Raw genomic sequence first — 20598 nt, forward strand, 5'->3', positions numbered from 1 at the left:
CAAATTGGTGCAGCCAATTTGGAAAGCAGTATGGAGATTTCTTGGAAAGCTGGGAATGGAGCCACCATTTGACCCAGCTATTCCCCTTCTCGGTCTATTCCCTAAAGCCCTAAAAAGAGCATGCTACAGGGACACTGCTACATCGATGTTCATAGCAGCACAATTCACAATAGCTAGACTGTGGAACCAACCTAGATGCCCTTCAATGGATGAATGGATAAAAAAAATGTGGCATTTATACACAATGGAGTATTACTCTGCATTAAAAAATGACAAAATCATAGAATTTACAGGGAAATGGATGGCATTAGAGCAGATTATGCTAAGTGAAGCTAGCCAATCCCTAAAAAACAAATGTCAAATGTCTTCTTTGATATAAGGAGAGTAGCTAAGAACAGAGTAGGGTCGAAGAGCATGAGAAGAAGATTAACATTAAACAGGGATGAGAGGTGGGAGGGAAAGGGAGAGAGAAGGGAAAATGCATGGAAATGGAAGGAGACCCTCAGAGGTATACAAAAGTACATACAAGAGGAAGTGAGGGGAAGGGGAAAAATAATACAAGGGGGACAAACGAATGTCAGTAAAGGGGGCAGAGAGAGAAGAGGGGAGGGGAGGGGAGGGGAGGGGGGATAGTAGAGGATAGGAAAGACAGCAGAATACAACAGACACTAGTATGGCAATATGTAAATCAATGGATGTGTAACTGATGTGATTCTGCAATCTGTATATGGGGTAAAAATGGGAGCTCATAACCCACTTGAATCAAATTGTGAAATATGATATATCAAGAACTATGTAATGTTTTGAACAGCCAACAATAAAAAATTAAAAAAAAAAAAAAAGAAGATTGTGTTCACCATTAAATTGCCAGTACCTAGCACTGTACTTATAAGAACACGTTGATATTTGTTGAATGAATAAATATTGATGAGTGTAGAATGAGTCCTAGATATTACCATTATGTTAATTTTACAGGACAGTTTGTGGTTCAGACAAGTTAAGTGAATTGTTCCCAAATCACAGAATTAATAAATAAGTCTGTGCTCTTCACTGTGCTATACAGTAGAATTACAGTTTTCAACTTTATTGGATTTTGATAAAAGTTAAGGGTGCCTCATGGCTGAATGGTTAACCAATTAAATCATACTATCTTTTTAAAATTCTTTTATGTAAAAGGGAATTAAATGATCACTTTTTGGATTTTTGTATTTACAGGTAAAGTTTATGAAGACTATTCCTGGCACAGCACTGGTAGAAATGGGTGATGAGTATGCTGTAGAAAGAGCTGTCACACACCTTAATAATGTCAAATTATTTGGGAAAAGACTTAATGTTTGGTAATTATTTATCTTAAGTGATAAATTTTTTTAAAATTCTTGTCTTTTATTAGAGACATTTATTTCAACTTTAGAATATTTTAGAGAGCACATATGAAACTAGCAGCAGTGGTAACATTATCCTTTTAGACAAGTTTAGGGTTATATAATTCATATTCTGTTTACAATACCTAATTTTTAGTTTTGTGATCATGAAAGAACATGTTAAAATAGGCAAGTTTTTTTGTTAGTTACCTAATATGAAAGTATATCAATAGATTTTCTTTCCAAATTGGTGCCTAAACTGTAAGAGAGATTTTAATACAATTTTGTATCCACTAATTCGGCCAATCACAGATTGAAAATATCTGGGAAAAAAATTGTGTCTACACTGAATGTATACAGATTGTTTTAAAAAATATTATTCTCTAAATATAGTCTAACAACTATTTATGCTGTATTAGTAATCTAGAGATGATTTAAAGTACATGGGAGGATGTTCATAGGTTATATGCAAACACTACACCGTCTTTTATAGGGGACTTGAGCATGCTCAGGTTTTGTTATCCTTGAGGGGTTCTGGAACCAATTCTCTGGCTACCAAGCAAAGACTGTACTATATTTAAATAGCTGTACATACAAGCATTTTGATACTACCTGTTGCTTTTTATCTAACGAGGTGTCTTATGTATCTTTTTCCTTTCCAATCTTCAGTGTATCTAAACAACATTCAGTTGTTCCAAGTCAGATATTTGAGCTGGAGGATGGTACAAGTAGCTACAAAGATTTTGCAATGAGCAAAAATAATCGCTTTACAAGTGCTGGCCAAGCTTCTAAGAATATTATCCAACCACCCTCATGTGTGCTGCATTATTATAATGTTCCATTGTGTGTCACAGAAGAGACCTTCACAAAGGTAGGCACTGAAATGCAAATGTGTGTAGAATGTTGCCATTTCCTGGCATTAAATTTATATCATATTTTAGCCTCACTTTAAAGTCTCTTTTCTTTTTGGGGGAGGTATTTGGCATATAGTTTATTCTTTGACCTTTATACTCTTCTGGTATCCATTAGGAATTTGTGATTAAGTCTTTTATTTATTTGTGATTCAGTCTTTTTGCAAGTTAGAATTAAAAGGGGATACTCTTACTCCTGCATTCAGAAAGTTATTTTATCATGACCTTAAATCTCACCCATAACATTTTATACATTCTTAACTTCTTCCCTATTGTAGAAATACTTTGGAAACATTTTCTGTAACTCTCTTCCCTACCTTAGGTACTAGATAAATCCTAGTCAACTCGGATAATATATATTTCAATTAACAAATCTGTGGTTTTAGTGTATAGCATGAATCAAATACAAAATAAGGCTGGGGATGTGGCTCAGTAGTTGAGTGCCCCTGAATTCAATCCCCAGTATCCCCCCCCCCAAAAAAGTTATTTACATAGTTTATAGAATTTCATTATTTTTTTAAGGTGGGGAGGGGCTCCCTACCCAAACTTGGAGTAGCTCCTATTCTCTTGACCTCCATTGTTGTCATAAAAGTCTGATGAATTAATGAATAAAGACTTCAGAGACAAAAAAAGAAAGAAAAGAATAATTACAGAGCAATTAGGTAACTCACAAAAAAAGGGGGGGATATTATTCTGGCCATATTTTTAATGAAATTTTACCTTTCTTTGGCAGTTGTGTAATGACCATGAAGTTCTTACATTCATCAAATATAAAGTGTTTGATGCAAAACGTAAGTGAACATTCCTTCTTTCAAAGTTTTCTGGATAAATTGATGACAGGAAAATAACAACTGGATTTGTGTTCCTTTTTTATTTAAGCTTCTGCCAAAACACTTTCTGGGCTGTTGGAATGGGAATGCAAAACTGATGCAGTGGAAGCCCTTACTGCACTTAATCACTACCAGATAAGAGTCCCAAGTAAGTACGTTCCTTTATGTGTGTGTGTATCCTAATTATTTATTGGGAATTACCTTCAGAAACATTGACAGTATTTTTTTTTTGTTTTGCTGGGGATTGAACCCAGGGCCTTGTGCATGCAAGGCAAGCACTCTACCAACTGAGGTATATCTCCAGTTTTTTTTGTTGTTGTTGTTGTTTGTTTGTTTGTTTGTTTAATCTTTATTTTTATGGAGTGCTAGGGACCAAACCCAGGGCCTCCCGCATGCGAGGCAAGTGCTCTACCACTGAGCTACAACCCCAGCCCTCCAGTAGTTTTAAAGTAACACTTAGTAGATGTTTTTAATGGGTTGTTTGATCTGCTGCGCCCTTTGGCTCCCCAGTGCTTAAGGAGTAGACCCAGGACCTTGTATATGGTATTATGTATGCGTACTACCCCATCCCATGTTGTTGTTTGCTTGTTTTTTTCCCCCCTTAAAAACAGAGAAACTACAAATAAGGTAAAAGGGGGCGGGGGCATAGAATCCCACAACTAAACCCTGTTTTATTTATTTCTTGCTGTACAACAAATGACCATAAAATTTAACAGCTTAAAACAGCAGACATATTATCTTAATTTTCTGAGGGTTAATAATCTGGCTTTATTTCACCTGGATACTTGTCTCATGGTTAAATATGGGAATAGCTCCTATCCTCTTGACCTCCATTGTTGTCAATGGAGGTGACATTGACAACAATGGAGGTCAATGTCTTCAGTCATTTCAAGGCTTGACAAGGGCTGAAAAATTCACTTCTATGCTCACTCATGTTTGCAGGTCCATTGAAGCCATAATTGGCCTATTTTTGGTAGCTCATTTCCTTCAGAGTGAGTGATTAAAGAGAGATAAGAGAAACGTATGGGTTTTTTGTTTTGTTTTTCTGGATGTTTTTTGTTTTTGTTTTTAATAATTGCATGCTGAAAGTGACCTGCCATCATTTGATTTTGCATTCTTTTGGGTCACACAGACAATGGTGCAATTTAGGAGGAGACTATATAAGGGTATGAATACCATGAGGTAGGGATCATTTGGGGCCATCAGGGAGACTGCCTTCCATATCCATGTTGATTGTTTTGAAGGAAAGTAATGTAATGTTAGAAAAGTCAGTACATAAAGGTGCAAAATAAAAGTTAAAGCTTTTTAAACTTCCGTCCTTTTTTGGTCTCCTTCTTCTACCTCTTCAGCATATAACATCTTACTTATAAAAAATTTACATAGTTCTTCTGTACATAACTTTTCTATGCTTTGCTGTTTTCATTTAATATGTCTTAGAGCTACTTCTTTATTGGCACATACAATGCTGCTTTTTAAATTTTTAGAAACATTTTCAGCATAGCTATTCATAGACATGTACCACATTTTATTTTGCCCATCTCTCCACTGACAAAAACTCTGGTGAAACAAGCAGAGTTATTTCTGTTGGTAATAAGAATGCTTACAGTGACTTTTTTTTTTTTTTTTTTTGCACTGGGGATTGAACTTGGGGGCACTTGACCACTGAGCCACACCCCCAGCTCTATTTTATATTTTTATTTAGAGACAGGGTCTCACTGAGTTGCTTAGCACGTCACTTTTGCTGAGGCTGGCTTTGAACTCGTGATTCTCCTGCCTCAGTTTCCCAAGCCCTGGGATTACAGGTGTGCACCACCACTCCTGGCTATAGTGACACTTTTAAATTTGTATTTATAGACCAATTTTTTAATGTAGGACATTAAAATTTATATTTTGATAATCCTCATAAGAGCATAAACATATGAATGATAGTGAAATATAAACCATGAATGATAGTTTGGAATATTATTATTACTTTTTGGCAGTGCTGGGGATGGAGCCTCGGACCTTGCACATGTTAGGCAAGCACTCTACCACTAAGCTACATCCCCAGCCCCTAAAGTTTATATTTTTGATAAAATGTTGCTAGGTTGCTCTTTAGAAAGGCTGTGCCTGTGTACATTAACACCTGTGGCCTGTGAAAATACCCATTGGATTTTATCAGTATGATAGATGAAAAAAATGGTATTCCATTGTTTTAATTTGTTTCATGTGAAACTGTCGTTCTCTTTGTTTATTGTCAACATAATGGTGCCATGTAAAGAACATTTAAAGGGCTGGGGATGTAGCTCAGTTGGCAGAGTGCTTGCCTCACATGCACAAGGTCATGGGTTCAATCCCCAGCATCACAAAAAAAAAGATTTAAATTTAATTTTGAAACTGTGTGCTGTATAATTTACTTTGATCCTGGATCTAAATAGGGTATTAAAATTTCACTTCTTAAAAATAAAAGTTGTGTATTTAAAAAAATAATAAAATCAAAAAATAAAATAACAGGGAAAATTAAATTACTAGGTATACTAATGAATGGTAGTTAAGGAAAAACATTACATGCTTCTGGGCATGGTGGCACACACCTGTAATTCCATCGTGAGGCTTGAAGTGGGAGCATCACTTGAACTTCAGCCTAGGCTATATATGTGTATAGTGAGATCCTACCACAAAACAAAACAACAGACACATGAAAAACAATACACACTGAAGGGTTTATGGGTAGAATAATGTATGTTAAGATATTTTTAAGGGGCTGGGGTTATGGCTTAGCAGTAGAGCACTTGCCTAGCATGTGTGAAGCACTGGGTTTGATTCACAGCACTGCATATAAATAAATTATATAAAGGTCTGTAAAAAACTGAAATATAAATATATATTTATATTTTATAAACATAAATAATAAATATATATTTGTAGTATTTAAAAATAGCCTGCCCCCAAAAGTGCAAGTGAGGGGTAGGTAGATGAAATAATACTGCCAAATGTTGACAGTTATTAAAGCAACGTGGTAAACTTGTGGAACTAATATATATTTTCATGTATATTTGAAAATTTCCTTCATAAGTTAAAAATAAGAGAAATACCTCCTATCATTTTTTATTTAGTGACAAAATTTTAAATAGTAAGTCAGGCTTAATTTTTGATAGAAAGTTTTAACAGTGTTTTAAAGTTACATGAGATATTCAAGATATTGTATGGATTGTTAACTCCTTGGAAACAGTAACAGTTATTAATCTTTTTATCCTCTGAAGTGTCTTGTGAATATTTAGCTTTTAATTTACTAAAAAAGAATTCAGTGCCTTCTAAATGCTTGGAACAGTAAGAATGTAGCAATGAACAAAGTACAGTCCCTCATGGAGCTTTAGTAAATATGAGCAAGTACAAATTTTCCTTCTTTATTTTCTCTGCTAATTCAAGATGTGATGTTGAATTAACTTTGATTTTTAAATTTTTACAGATGGATCCAATCCATATACTTTGAAGCTTTGTTTTTCTACATCATCCCATTTATAAGAAGAGAAGAGCATGTTAGAATTTATGTTCATCTTTATTACAGTTTTAAAACTACACTTCATTAAAAAAAAACTGGTTGATCTAATGTTGCCTTGCTTACTTTAAAATCTTGTTCTGTAATAAAATATTTTGCCTTGAGTAAATTTGTTGTAAACTGAAATATTGTTTTTCATTTCAGGATAGAATATCATAATGTAGACTGTCTACAGCATCATTGTAGATTATGCAAATATATGATTTCTAACCTTATTACTATAATTTTTCTTCCACAGTAAAAATATATTTGCATTCTTAATGCTAATTATCTGCAAGTATTTTTCCATTGTGTATGAGACTAATGCAGGTGAAAGTATTGCATTTTAATATAGAATTCCTATGATATGTTTAGATGTTTAAGTATGTTGCAGTTACTCATATTAAACATGACTTGTATTTATTATTTTAATCAAGTTTGAGAATACCATTGCACATGTTGACCTTTAAGTACTACAGATTTAGCTGATTTTATATTTCTAAAAGGCTAACAGATAATAGACATGGATACACTTGTACAGTCTGCACTCAAACTTATTTAAATTGGTGTATTTTTTTTTTCAGTCATTGTTCATTTGTATTGACATGCTTCTGTTTCTAGTTCCAGTTTGGAGATTTTATAAAGTTATAACAATGAGTTAATGTGTTATCTTCATTTGTTGCATGTGATTTAATCTTAAAGATGCATCTAATGTTTGGTTTGAGATTTTAATAGAAGTTAATTAGTTAACAGTTCCTCTTCTATATAATAGTCTGGGATCCATGGGTGGGCTTTAGAGAGACTATAGCCCCCTAAAATTGTGTGTAGAGTTTTGGGTATTTGCATTTTTATTTTTTACTCTTTGATCCATCATAATATATGTATTTTTATATATGGTGCAAGATTTAAGGATCTAATTTTATTTTTAATTGAAACAGATAGCTATTTGTCTCAACACCATTTATTAAACATTCTCCCACTGAATCTGTTTCTTTCTCTTTTTTCAAATCTCATATGTAGGCAAGTAAGATTTAAAGACTAAACTTGGTATTAAAAGACCATATCACACTTGTTATTGAGTTCATGGCTTTTTAATAATAGAAAACTGATGTAGTCGTTTTGTTTTCATCTTTAAAGAAGGGAGAATATGTCACTTATTTATAACAACTATGAAGTCCAGAGTTGGAAATAGCAGTTTGTCATCATCTTGAGACAAGTTTGAAAATAAAAGTTCCATTTAGGTCTTCATATAAAATTTTTGTTTCTAACTTTAAGATAAAAAATCTTAAGTCTTTTAAAATGAGGCAAGAGTTTTTAAAAATTTAAGAGCCAGGCCTGGGGTTGTAGCTCAGTGGTAGGATGCTTACCTCTCATGCATTAGGCATTGGGTTCAATCCTCAGCACCACATAAAAATAAATAAAATAAAGATAATGTGTCCATCTACAACTGAATTTTTTTTTTTTTTAATTTAAGAGCTGATAAATAGAAAGTTTAGGAAACTAAATACACATTATCATTTGTTTCTCACTTGGATTTTGGTGACAGTTGTTAGATCAGTGTCCTTTTAATTAACCCTTTAAAGATCTAGAAAAAAATTAAATTCAATCTAGAAATATTTTTGGCCTTTATCATGGAACCAGTAAGTTAGACCAAAGGTTCTTGTGTGTGAACTGTACATGTATGATACCAGATAATGTGTGTTTCTCATTCATTGCCAGTTTAATACCTAAGTTTACAGTAAACCAAGTGTTTTTTCTAATGCTTTTTTTTTTTTTTTTTGGCCTTTGTTGCAAAATTGAAATATCTTAATTTTAAAAGGTTAAACTTGTAGAGATCTGTGTAATAGCTGACTTCTCTTCCCTGCTTCTGAAATATGATACAGGTTATAAGTTTTAAAGAGATTTTTTGTGCCTAGGAGTCTAGGAAATAAACCTGTGGATATTGGCAGGGCTTATTGAATTTAGATTTGCTTTAAGTGGCATTGACTTTTAGATATGATCTTCCCAGCAAAATGACAAGTGAATTCCTTACAAATAAATAGTTGGTAGGTTGGACCTTGCTCTGATATGTGTGCTGGTGTGTAAGCCCTGTACTGCTGCTGCCCCTAATGTCTTGTTTACTTGTGCATCTCTGCTGTGAATGGAATTTGCTTTGTGAACACACCCTTTGTCTTTGGCCTTGATAACAGCATTCCTTCTTGTGCTATCTTTCTGCTTTTAGAAGAAAGTGAAAGAGCAGATTTTAGAGCTGTTTAAAAAAAGTGCTAGCTTGGAATTTATTTTTTTTAATATTAAAATCCCATCTCCATATCCAAATATTATTACATATCTGATAATAAATCTGCCATACTGAGTTAGAATATGAGCTGCACTTTAAAAGCCTCTGCTGATGAGGATGGTACCCCACAAAATAAAATATTTGCAACTCCAGCTGACATGAATCTTTCCAGCATCCTAGTATGATTTAGTTATCTGTTCCTGTTCTGTTTTCCAGAACAGAACTAAGAAGCGGGTGGGGGATGACAATTAGTTTTTGTCATATGGCTGTTTGGCTCAGGAGACTTTTAGTCCATTGAAGGTCCACATGACAAGTAGTTTTTTTTTTTAATTATTATTATTCATAGTACTCCAGATCTATTCATAGAGTGAAGCCTTATAAATCAAGTTGTTAGGTGAAAAAAAATTACATTCATGGGCTTTTGTTTCTACTCTCATTTCCTGTGTCAGCCAAAATGTAAGTGAATTGTACAAACATGATTCCTGTTTAAGCCAAAGAAGTTATTTGGGATTTTAAGTCTAGTAGATATTGAATCCATAGTATCCTTGTTTCTTCCTGGAACTTTAAACCAAATAGATTCAAATATTGATTAGAACAATGAATTTTAACAGGAATGGTGGCGCACACCTATAATCCCAGCAATCAGGGAGGATAAAGCTGGAGGATCGCAAATTTGAGGCCAGCCTCAGTAATTTCACAAGAACCTGTCTCCAGAAAGTGGGGGGAGGGTGTTTATGGGGATGTAGTTCATTAGTAAGGCACCCCTGTGTTAAACCAGTACAAAACCAAACCAGTATGTTTTGTAGTGACCTTCTTAAAAGGTGTAAATTACATTAAGTTTTGAACAAATATAATGTACGTCACTAGCAAAATAGGCTTCAACATAAAGGTATGAAAGAACACTTGAAATTCTGTTTTAATTTACAAATGAAGTTAATTGTGGTGGATATTGTTAGCTCTTCAACTATTGCAGCTATTCTATTCTTCCATTTTGTAGAAGAAATGAAGATTTGAGGGAGCCTGATTGACTCTTGATTCTGGCCAAGTACCTCTTAATGGATGTGCTGCCTCTGGAGGTGGAGGAAGCTTTTTGATAGTTTGTAAGAATTTTCTTTCTTTTTTTCTTTTATAGTGTTAGGAAGACACTCAACATTGATGGGCAAAGACCAGGAAGAAAAATTTTCCCTTGTCTTTCATGACTTTCAAGTATCCCATCAGATATTCATATAAGTAAAGAACCTAATGATCTGATCCTAGAACCTATTTTGTATATACAAACAAAATATTTCTGGATTTTTTGTTGCTTGAAAGATTGAACCCAAGACCTCATGCATGCTAGACATGTGCTGTACCACAGCTGTACTCTCAGTCCTTTTGTATGATTTTAACATGTAGTACATCGAATTTTCTAGCAATACAACTACTGTTTAAATCAAGGAAAAAGGATTGTTTAGTTTGGAACATGTTTCAAGGTTCACCATTTTGGAAAACTTTAATTGAAGTGGTATTGGAGTTGCTATTACAATAAACAGGGTCAGTTTTCACTTGAAAATGAAAATTCTCACATCTCTTTGTCTTCTATTGTAGCCATGCAAGTTTATTTCTCCCTGATATTATCAACTAAGGTATTTGTTTTTTTCTTCAAATTTATGTTTGTAGTTAAATTTTGTAGGAATATTATTTGAGCATAAAAATATCAGATTGGGCTGGGAACCATTGCCTTAAACAGGATAATCTGTGTGTTGAACTAGTAACCTAGGTTGATCAAATAGTGATGCCTAGGACATTTGTTGAAGAGTGGTTGGGGTGGATCTAGGGGTGTGTCCATGATGAATGCAGGTTGCCCTGGGTTCCTTCCTCCACACCACACAAACAAAATGATAAGCCCAGGATGAGAAGATGCTCTCCGTAAGGTAGAGATCTGTAAGGTGAGGCCTGAGATTGCTATAGCCATTTTGCTAACTTGAGGAACTGCTCTTGCAGTGAAGAACATACACAGGGTAGAACTAAAGAGACCCTGAATTAGGATTTAGCATGTAGAAACCACCTTAAGCATAAACTAGTTTGATCATCAGTATATTTTAATTCTAGTTGCCTAAATCTCACCTTGTTTTTGTACTTGTTTAGTACACACTGAGTGTACTAAATGCTGTTGAATTGTATGCTTTAAAATGGTAATTTTATGTGAATTTTTCTACAATAATAATTTTTTAAAGTAACAACCTAAACCAAGAATCCATTAATTTAAATGGACCCATGCAGTGCTTCAGAGCTTTAATGTAGTTGATGAGTAACATTGAGGAAGATGTATAAGGTGAATCTGTATTAGTTCACTTCCATACCTACAGATGTGATTCTAAGTCTGGTTTATGATTATATTGCTGTGGTGACTGACTACTACTACTGTCTGTCACCCCAGACTCTGAAACAAAAGAATTGTAGCCAGGGAAGAGGGCCAACCAGGGTCTTATGCACAATGAACAGTTAGGAAAGAAATTAGAGGGTGAGGGAATGATTTGTGAGTAGAAACTAGAGTTTCTCTGTATTCCTAAACCACAAAAAATCTCTGCTCAGTTTAGGTTCTGCTGGGACTCCTCTGACTACTTCAGAGCTACTGTCAGGCATTGGGCCTCATCCTGTAGGAGACCATATTCATGAACAAGATATTTCTTGAAAAATACAGGGACTGTTTTATCCAGACTACCCAGTTCATGTAGACTTTGAGCCATATTCCAATATACATGTGTGCATTAAAAATCTTAAGAATTCAATAAGAGACTGGTTTATATGGATAACAGTGCATTAAAAAAAAAGTGTAATGCATTACAAATTCTTCAGAAGCCTTTGGGAGTATTTTTAAAATCAAAAATGAGATGGCAGTGCATTTTTGTTTTTATGTGCCTGTATAATATATACAATAAAGCCTGAGGTGGTTTCTGCCTACTAGAAGATATTTGAGAGAATTGATAACTAATATCTATGGCCTCAAACTTAGCAGAACTTTTCTTGCTAGACTATTATAAAAATAACATTTACAGAACTTTTATCAAAACATCCAAGCTTGTTTTACAAAGGCCTAATGTGATCATTGACTTGGGCCAAAATTTCTACCAATTGACCAAAAAAACTAAAGTAATTCCATACCTGTTGTACCTCCTGTGTAATAACTACTTTTGGTCCTCTACAGTTTCTGCTCCAAACACTAGTCTCAGAATCAATAAAACGGGTTATTTTTATGTTTCTGAGAAAGAATTACTGCTTTGGAGAATTACTACCATTATATGTGAATGAATACCATGTGGTTTATAAATTGTAGAGCAAGACACTGAAAATGCATAGGGAAAACGTCTTGGAGTTCCATCTTCAAACTTGTCACCAGTTTTGACACATTGGATGGAGCTGTAACCCAGAGGTGTGTGATGGGTCACAATGCTTCCCCATTGAAGATGTGACTATGTAGGGGAAAGGGCAGAGACTGTGAGGGACAGTACTTGGATTGTGTCATCAATTCCATTTGGTCACGGGCAGCTCAGTTCCTAGGTCTAGTTCCCCATCTGTATGATGTAGGGTTTAGCTTAAATGGAATGATTGGTTCTAGAATTCAATTCTGTTTGATGATGATATTATTTATCTGGTTCAGCAGTTATTATATGGAAAGGGGCTATTGAAATTATTTAGATAAAATAGGTAAAAACTCCAGAGTAAACTTTTTATTCTTAATGAATTAGGTTTCTTAAATGGATCAATTTAATAATTATTTAGTCAATTTCTTTCTTTTTTTTTTTTTTTAAAGATAGAGTGAGAGAGGGAGGGAGAGAGAGAGAGAGAGAATTTTTTTTTAATATTTATCTTTTTTAGTTTTCGGCGGACACAACATCTTTGTTTGTATGTGGTGCTGAGGATCGAACCCGGGCCGCACGCATGCCAGGCGAGCGCGCTACCGCTTGAGCCACATCCCCAGCCCTAGTCAATTTCTTTTTGTAGTAACAGTAAATAAATGATCAGGCTGCCTGCCAGTACCTTGCATCATGAAAAGTGCTCATGTGAGGATCCTTAAAGCTAGTATAAATCTAGAGGGGAACTTCAACCCAGCATATGGGAAGCATGCTGAGGTTTGTTAAGCAGCAGTGGTTTTCCCCATAGAATTCCTAAATGACACCAACCTTCTTATTCAGGTTGTGGGTAAGGTGGATGGGGACAGGATTATAGGTTGGATTGCTACAAGGGGGGAAACATCCATAGTGCTGGCACACTGGGGTGTTGAGTTTGGATTTCCTGAAAACTCTGCTCTTTAAGGACTAGCCATTCAGAGCTTGAAGAAATGTCAGAGGTATTCCATATTCTAACTCAAGACTTGGGGGGAAAAAGAACCACAAGAGTTAGAACTTTGATTCTCTCTTCGACCCCCAGTCATGTGACTTTGAGATAAAGCTCAATTGAGCATTAGTGGTCACAAGAAAATTTCATTGACATTGGCCATTAGGTGATGATAAGAAGTGACATAGGCATTTAAAAAATGACTCCATTAAATAGTAGACAGCTTACTATCTATAATGAAATAATACTATAGCAACCCAAATTCCTATTTTGGTCATGTGCATATCTTGCCAGCTTCCAAAGATTCTCACCTCTGTGCTGGTTAGACAGGTGACTAGATATATCACAGAATGGTCTTTTTCAGTTGACACACTCTTGTCCCAATGTCCTAGTATAATGATATTAATTGATATATAAACTCTATATTATAATTCTAGCCTATTTTAATGCACCTGTGCCATTTCATTCAAATACAGAATTGAAAACTTGGGACTTAATGGGTTAGAGCACAGGTACATGTATCCCAAGATAATGTGCAGAAAGGACAGAAATATATTCAGTTTGTTTGGAATGAGTAAAAATTAATTCCCAGTAACTTGGATAGTAGAACATTGTGTAATTAGGACTTGTAAGACCTGGCTTGCTCTGCTATGAATGAACTGTGCTAGCCCAGTGTGCCAGCACTATGATTGCCTTCCCCTTTGCAAGCAACCCAATCTACATCCTACCCCCATCTACCTTAACTTAAAAGTTAAGGTAAGTTTGAAGCCTTAGATTCCTTTTGATGAAATGAGAACTATAATAATACTTAATATATCTCATAGTGAAACTATATAGAAAAGTACTTTTGGTGATGCTCAATACAAATTTCCAGAAGGGTTAAGGGAGCTTCCATTCCAGAGACCCTCCATATTACCTTGGGGTTGACATTTTGAAAGAAAATGTCAAGTGCCAGAACCCATTCATTGCCATTGAAAACCCATGGTCAAATTGAGATTTTTTTCAGCAATACACATGGATTTTATAGATTAAAAACTAGTATAGCTTAGGGACTAAAAAACAAATTGAAGATTCAAATTATTAACAACCTACCTGGACCATTTTTTGTTTCTTTTAAGCCTTTACGCCTCATTCATATAATCACTAAAAGTCCTCCTAAATTCTTTTTCTTTTCTTTTTTCTCTTAAATTTTAAAGGCAGGCAAAGTTAATACTCATTTTAACTAGTAGGTTTAAGGGAAATTTATTATAGAACTTTTATTAAAATTGTATACATAGTTTGTAGCATGTCAGGAGCTGTGACTGACTTATGGTTCTTGAACTGTCCTGTAACAAGTGATGCCTCTCCTGGGAACTCTTGGTGCAAAGGCACAGGTGGAGACCGCCCAGTTGCTATGGTGACACCCAACAGGAGGTTCTGTGCTAGGCACAGAGCTATTTAGTTCTTGACCTTGAGGTTTGGACACCAACTGCTGGGGATGCCTGTAGAAAGTTATGGGCACAAGCTGATTGATCATCATAATCGCATTGCTCACTTATGACCTTGGTTCCGCTTGGCTTTGAAGAAACTTTCTCACGATAACATTTTTAATGATAAAACTTATAATAAATGTCCTGAGCTGGCTCATGTTCATTACACTCCACCAAAGTGCAAAAGCCCCTAGCTTTTTCTCTCCTTGTGTGTCTGTCTTTTCTAATGCCCCATCACCCTTCTTCCAGTTTCCTGAATTAACTGCCATGAAGGTCATGGCAGTAGTAAATGGAGATCCCTTATAAAACCGGGATATATATATAGAGATTTTTTTAATGAATATAGTTTTTCAGTCACAATGTTGGATTTTAATATTATGTAGGCCACATCTATGGCTTATTTGACATGATAACCCCTTGGTCATAACCCTTTCGCAGACTACATATGGTAAAACAATTTAATTCCTAATGAATCAATTTATTATTTTTTTCTCCTAGGAACTCACTACCTACCTGGATATTTTTGGCCAGCACTACTTTGTGGAAGTAGAATTTGATCAATGTGTTTTCTATGAAGAAGTCCTTTAATAGAAATTTAAAAAGTTATAATCCCTGTTAATCTTAGTTCTGTCTGTCAGTCTGGGTTAGATTTTTTTTTTCTTCAACTATAATATTTCTGGGCTGAAGAGTCCCAATTTCCTTTCCTTTCCTTCCCTCCATCTCTTCCTCCTCCTTCCCACTACCCACTTCATTCTCACCTCTACCCCCTTCTCCTCCTCTTTCTCTTACTCCTCCTCTTCTTCTTCCTTGTTTATTATAATTAAGTTGATCCTCTTTCATCAAAGCCCCAGAATGTCTTCCATCATTTAATCACCTACCCTGTGGTGCTTTTTAGGGTCTGAGATGTGGTGAGCAGAACTGTTTGTCAGTGCAGACCCCACTCCAGTTTTAGAATATGCATAGGAAGCTGTTTTCCATATTGGTTTTCATATCCTTAGAAGAAAGAGTACTGAGGAGGAAGGAGCATATGACTTGGACTCAGAAATCCTAGATTTATATCCTTACTCTGTTCTTGTTAGAACCTGAGCAAGTCCTTTAAAATGGTCTGAACATCAGTTGTTTGTTCATTCATAAAATAGGGATGTTAATATCTCCCTTATTAATCTAGTTTATCCATTTAAACCCAAAATGAGTGGCCTAGAGTAGGCTTGGGGATCATCACAGTGACCCTATTTTTTTTTCTCATGTGTGAAATAGGTATTAGCCTAAAAGCTCAACAGGAGCAGGAAATTTCATATTTCTTTTCTCTTTATTCTCAGCACCTCACCCATATAAGTCAGGGTCTCTTCCATGAAGTTGGTTTCACAGATGGGAGCTGTTTCCAGTGATATTGAAATCACAGCTTAACTTTGCCTAACTTTATGACTGAGATGAAAGAGCAAGCATGCTTATCAGGAGGAAGATACCACAAATCTAAAGGAAGTTATAATACTGAAGATCACAGAATCAAGATTAAACACTATCTTAACAGACTGCAGCCCTGGATTGCAAATAGCAATATGAAATCTGAGATAAGAAAAGTTGGGGGGGGGGGGGTTGCTGGGGTTATGGTTCAGCGATAGAGAGCTTGCCTCGCACATGCAAGGTCCTGGGTTTGATCCTCAGCACCATATAAAAATAAATAAATAAAAAATAAAAGTTGTGTACAACTACAAAAAAGTAAATATTTAAAAAGAAGTTTTCCTCATTTAAGTTTAATTACATGTTAGGTATCCTGCTAAATGTGCGTGTTATATAATTATGATAGTTGGATGATGCTATAGTTTGCATTGTGTGTGTTGGGGTCAGGGTGCTGAGGATTGAACCCAGGGCCTTACACATGCTAGGCAAGCACTGCACCACTGAGTTACATCCCCAGCCCTAGTTTGGATCTTGATTGTCCTTCAAAGGATTGAAGGACATTGAAGGCTTAGTCCCTAGTCTGTGGTGCTATTAGGAGGTCTGGGAGGTCATGGAATCTTTAGGAGGTAGGGCCCCATGGAAAGAAGCTTAGTCATTGAGGGTGTGCCTTTGAAGGGATATTGGGACCTTGGGTCCTTCCTGTATTTTTCTCTTTGCTTCCTGGCTACTGTGAGGGGAGTGGCTTTGTTTCACCACAGGCCCAAAGGTAGAGGCAACTGACCATAGACTGAAACCTCTAAAATCATGAGTCAAAATAAACCTTTCCTCCTTATGAGTTGATTATCTCAGGTATTTTGTCATAGCAATGGGAAGCTAACACAGATGAGGTCGAGATCATTATTATAAATATTACGAAATTAAACCTGTTTAAAGATTGCTCAGTCAATAAGTGATAGAACCAGAATTCTGAACCCTAAGGTTTGGTTCCAAAGCACTTATTCTACTACTAACCCCTAGAATAATGTGCCCTCCAATCAAATATATTCACATTCTAATACTTGGAACCTATAATTATTTTCCATAGCAAAAGGATTTTGTAGATGTAAGGTTTCAGACCATTAGATGGAGAGAGTGTCCTGGGTTATCCAGGTGGACCCAATCTAATCATATGAGTCCTTATAAGTGAGAACCTTTCCAATCTTTGGTGAGAGAAGAGAGCAAACAAAAGAAGGAGAGATTCGAAGTGTGAAGAGAATTTGTCCTGGAGTTCTTGGCTTTGAAGATGGAGGAAGGGGGCCATAAACCAGGAAATAGAGCGACTTCTAGAAACTGGCATCAGCCCTCAGCTGACAGACAACAAGGAAATGGGAATCTCAGTTCTAAACTCAAGGAACTGAATTCTGCCAATAATCAGAATGAACAAAGAAATAGACTCTTCCTTAGAGCTTTGAGGAAGGACCAGACACCTTGATTTTAGCCAGGATACAAATTCAGACTTCTGATAACTATAGGGGAATGATTTGTGTTAAGCCATTGTGTTTCTGGTAATTTGTTGTGGCAAGAATAGAAAAATAATACCGTTGCTTCATTTTCTAGCAGAAGCCTCACTGGACAACTGAAGGCTTTTATTGACCACAGTTTAAATATGAAAGCACATTGTCATGGCACTAAAACAAAAGTAAAATATAAAGATAGGGAAACCCTAGTTTTTGGATCATATCTTACTGCTCTGTAGATTGGTCCAACATTTTCTGGAATGTTGGGCCAATTCTGAATGACTTTTTTTTGAGAACCACCCACAATCTAAAGTGCATCAAGAATTATATCCATGTAGTGACAACTTTAAGACTGACAAATTTTGATACTCCAGAAATTTTGATGCACTTTATATACCTTGCTGTGCCTATGCTAGTATCTTCTGAGAGTGTTTTCATATATTTCATCAGGGTACATGGTATACTTTTTGTTTGCCTTTTGTATTAGTCAGCTTTCCATTACTATAAGAAATACATGAGATAATCAGCTTATATAGAGAAAAGGTTTGTTTTGGCCTGCTGTTTTGGAGGTTCAGTCTACGGCCTATTGCTTTTGGATCTGTGGCAAGGTGGCATGTACTTACTGGTGGAGAGAGTATGTGGCAGAGCAAAGTTGCTCATCTCATGGGCCCAAAGTGAAAGAGAGGAAGAAGGGGCTAGGATCCCTTCAAGAGCATGCCCCACAATGACCTGAAGACTTCTCACTACACCCTACCACTTAAAGTTTTTTTCCACCTCCCAACTGCACCACTCTGGGGACCTAGCTTTTAACACACAGGACTTAGGTGGTCATTACAGACACAAATTACAGCACTGGTTTTTGTTAGCCTCTTTTTTATTTCAAAAGTAATCATACAAAATTTTAAAACCTCCAAAATCCAAACAGATGATGAAAGTCCACTATAATCCCAACTCCCATATGCCTATCTAGATATATGTGTATATGAGTATTTTAAAAACAGATCATAAGAATTATAGATTATAACTCTTGACTGGAAAGGCAAAACTTATTCCAAGGTTCTATGAATATTTCCCTATATTTAATACTTTCTTTTTTTAAATATCAGATTTTTTGATCAGCTTTGGGAATTTATTTTTATGTACTGTGTAACATTGAAATCTAAGTTAAATTTTTTATGTATGCACACTAATTGTCTTAACCAGTGTCCTGAATAACCCTGCTCTGCTTGGGTCTGGGTTTGTATTCTCTAAACCATTTTATTGATTATCTCTACAGTTATTTTGATATCTGACAGAGTAAGCTACTCTCATCTTATTTTTCACATTTGTCTTGTCTATTCTTGAGTACTTATTCTTTTAAATAATTTAAGGATCAACTTGACAAATGTATATAACAAGAAGCCCTATTAGAACTTTCATTACAATTGCATTAGGTTTAATATTAGATAAATTTATTTTATATAGTTTTAATTATTCTATCTGGGAGAGTCAAGTCTTTTAAGTCTTTCAGCATATTTTCCTGGTTTTATTTTTGTAGAGTTTGTTTCTTGTGAAATTTATTATTCTTGGAATACATATATAAGATGTATATTTGGAACTTTGTTTTTTATTATATTTTCTTAACTAGTTATTGCTAGTATTATATAAGACTATTGAATTCAGAATTTTTTTATTCCTTTATTCTACTGAATTTTCTTATTAGTCTTTGTGTGTGTGTGTATATTTCTTATTATCCTGGTATATACTAGATATTGAACCCAGGGACATTTTACCACTGAGCTATATTCCCAGTCCTTTTTATTTTTTGAAACAGAGACTTGCAATAGAACTTGCAATCCTCCTGGCTCAGCCTTCCAAGTCACTGGAATTATAGGCCTATGCCACTATGCCTAGCCAAAGTCCTGGTAATTTTTCAGAAACTCTTGAAGTTTCTTAGGTAGGCAATTCTATCATCTACAAATAGTTCTATGCTATCTCTTCCTTTCCAATATTTAAACCTGTCTCTCTCCTTTGACTATTGACATTTAAATCAGTTGTTTTGACATCAGAGACATTTTGACACAGTCTAAACAGAAATCACTAAATAATTTTTGTGTTTCCAAAATGAAATAATAATAGCTAATTCATATCAATCAGCTGTTGTGTGCCAGGTAGACTCTAAGCATTATTTATGAAGGCACTAGAAATTGAACCTAAGGGTACTGAGTTACAATCCCAGCTCTTTTTTGCTTTTTATTTTGAGACACGGTCTCTCCAAGTTGCTGAGAGCCTTGCTAAATTGCTGGTCTCGAACTTGTGATCCTCCTGCATCAGCCTTCCTTAAGCATGTGCCATCATGCTCAGCTAAGCATTTTACATATATTGATTTATTTAATCCTTCCAGCAGCCTTATGAGATAGGTATTGTTATTAAATTCTTTTTAGTGATGAAGAACCTGAGGAACAGAGGCTTCAAGCTACTTTCTGAAGGTTGAACAAGGGGATGGTACTGGGATTTGAACCCAGCCAATTGGGTTCCCAAGGTCATATTGTTTACTACTATTCTAAATTTCATCTAAATGAGTAAAATGAAAATGGCTTCCTTGATTTTTCTGATTATAAAAGACATGCTTATTACAAAAGACACAGTCAAAAAGGAAAATTACCTCCTTTTTACTACTGTTTTTCATTACAGTACAGCATCATTATGAGAAGGAGTGGTAGTTTATTTAATTAATCCCATGCTGATGGGTTTTTGTATATAGTTTCTCAACATCCATTATATGCTCGTGATACTCCCTGAACTGGAAATTGTCAGTTACAACATATTCACGTTTTAAATTGTGACAGAATTGCCAGGTAAAGTTTATTTCTTATCTAATGTGAGTCTAGAAGATAAGATTTGCTTGGCAGCATAATTATTGCTACCCAATAAGGAAAGATAACTTCCTTCTAAAGATTCCTGCTGTTTTCTTAGCAGATAGACTCTTCTGTGCTCTGAAGCTGCTGGGTGCTGTTATCATCCTTCCTGAGTTTGCTC

The 20598-nt window shown here is 35.3% G+C and overlaps 1 protein-coding gene across 2 annotated transcripts in view; it reads left to right on the forward strand.

Annotated features, from left to right (window-relative positions):
• Hnrnpll (heterogeneous nuclear ribonucleoprotein L like) overlaps window positions 1-8362 on the forward strand; it is a 39185-nt gene extending 30823 nt beyond the window's left edge. For both annotated transcript variants that reach the window (XM_027922893.2, XM_027922894.2), the window contains 5 exons: window positions 1216-1337; window positions 2031-2232; window positions 3006-3063; window positions 3152-3250; window positions 6551-8362. In XM_027922893.2, coding sequence (XP_027778694.1) covers window positions 1216-1337; window positions 2031-2232; window positions 3006-3063; window positions 3152-3250; window positions 6551-6606 — 537 coding nt within the window. In that variant the 3' untranslated portion in view covers window positions 6607-8362. The remainder of the gene's footprint in view (window positions 1-1215; window positions 1338-2030; window positions 2233-3005; window positions 3064-3151; window positions 3251-6550) is intronic.
• Window positions 8363-20598: the final 12236 nt, after the last annotated feature.

Source organism: Marmota flaviventris, chromosome 14 (assembly GCF_047511675.1).
Source record: "Marmota flaviventris isolate mMarFla1 chromosome 14, mMarFla1.hap1, whole genome shotgun sequence".
NCBI classification, from domain to species: domain Eukaryota; kingdom Metazoa; phylum Chordata; class Mammalia; order Rodentia; family Sciuridae; genus Marmota; species Marmota flaviventris.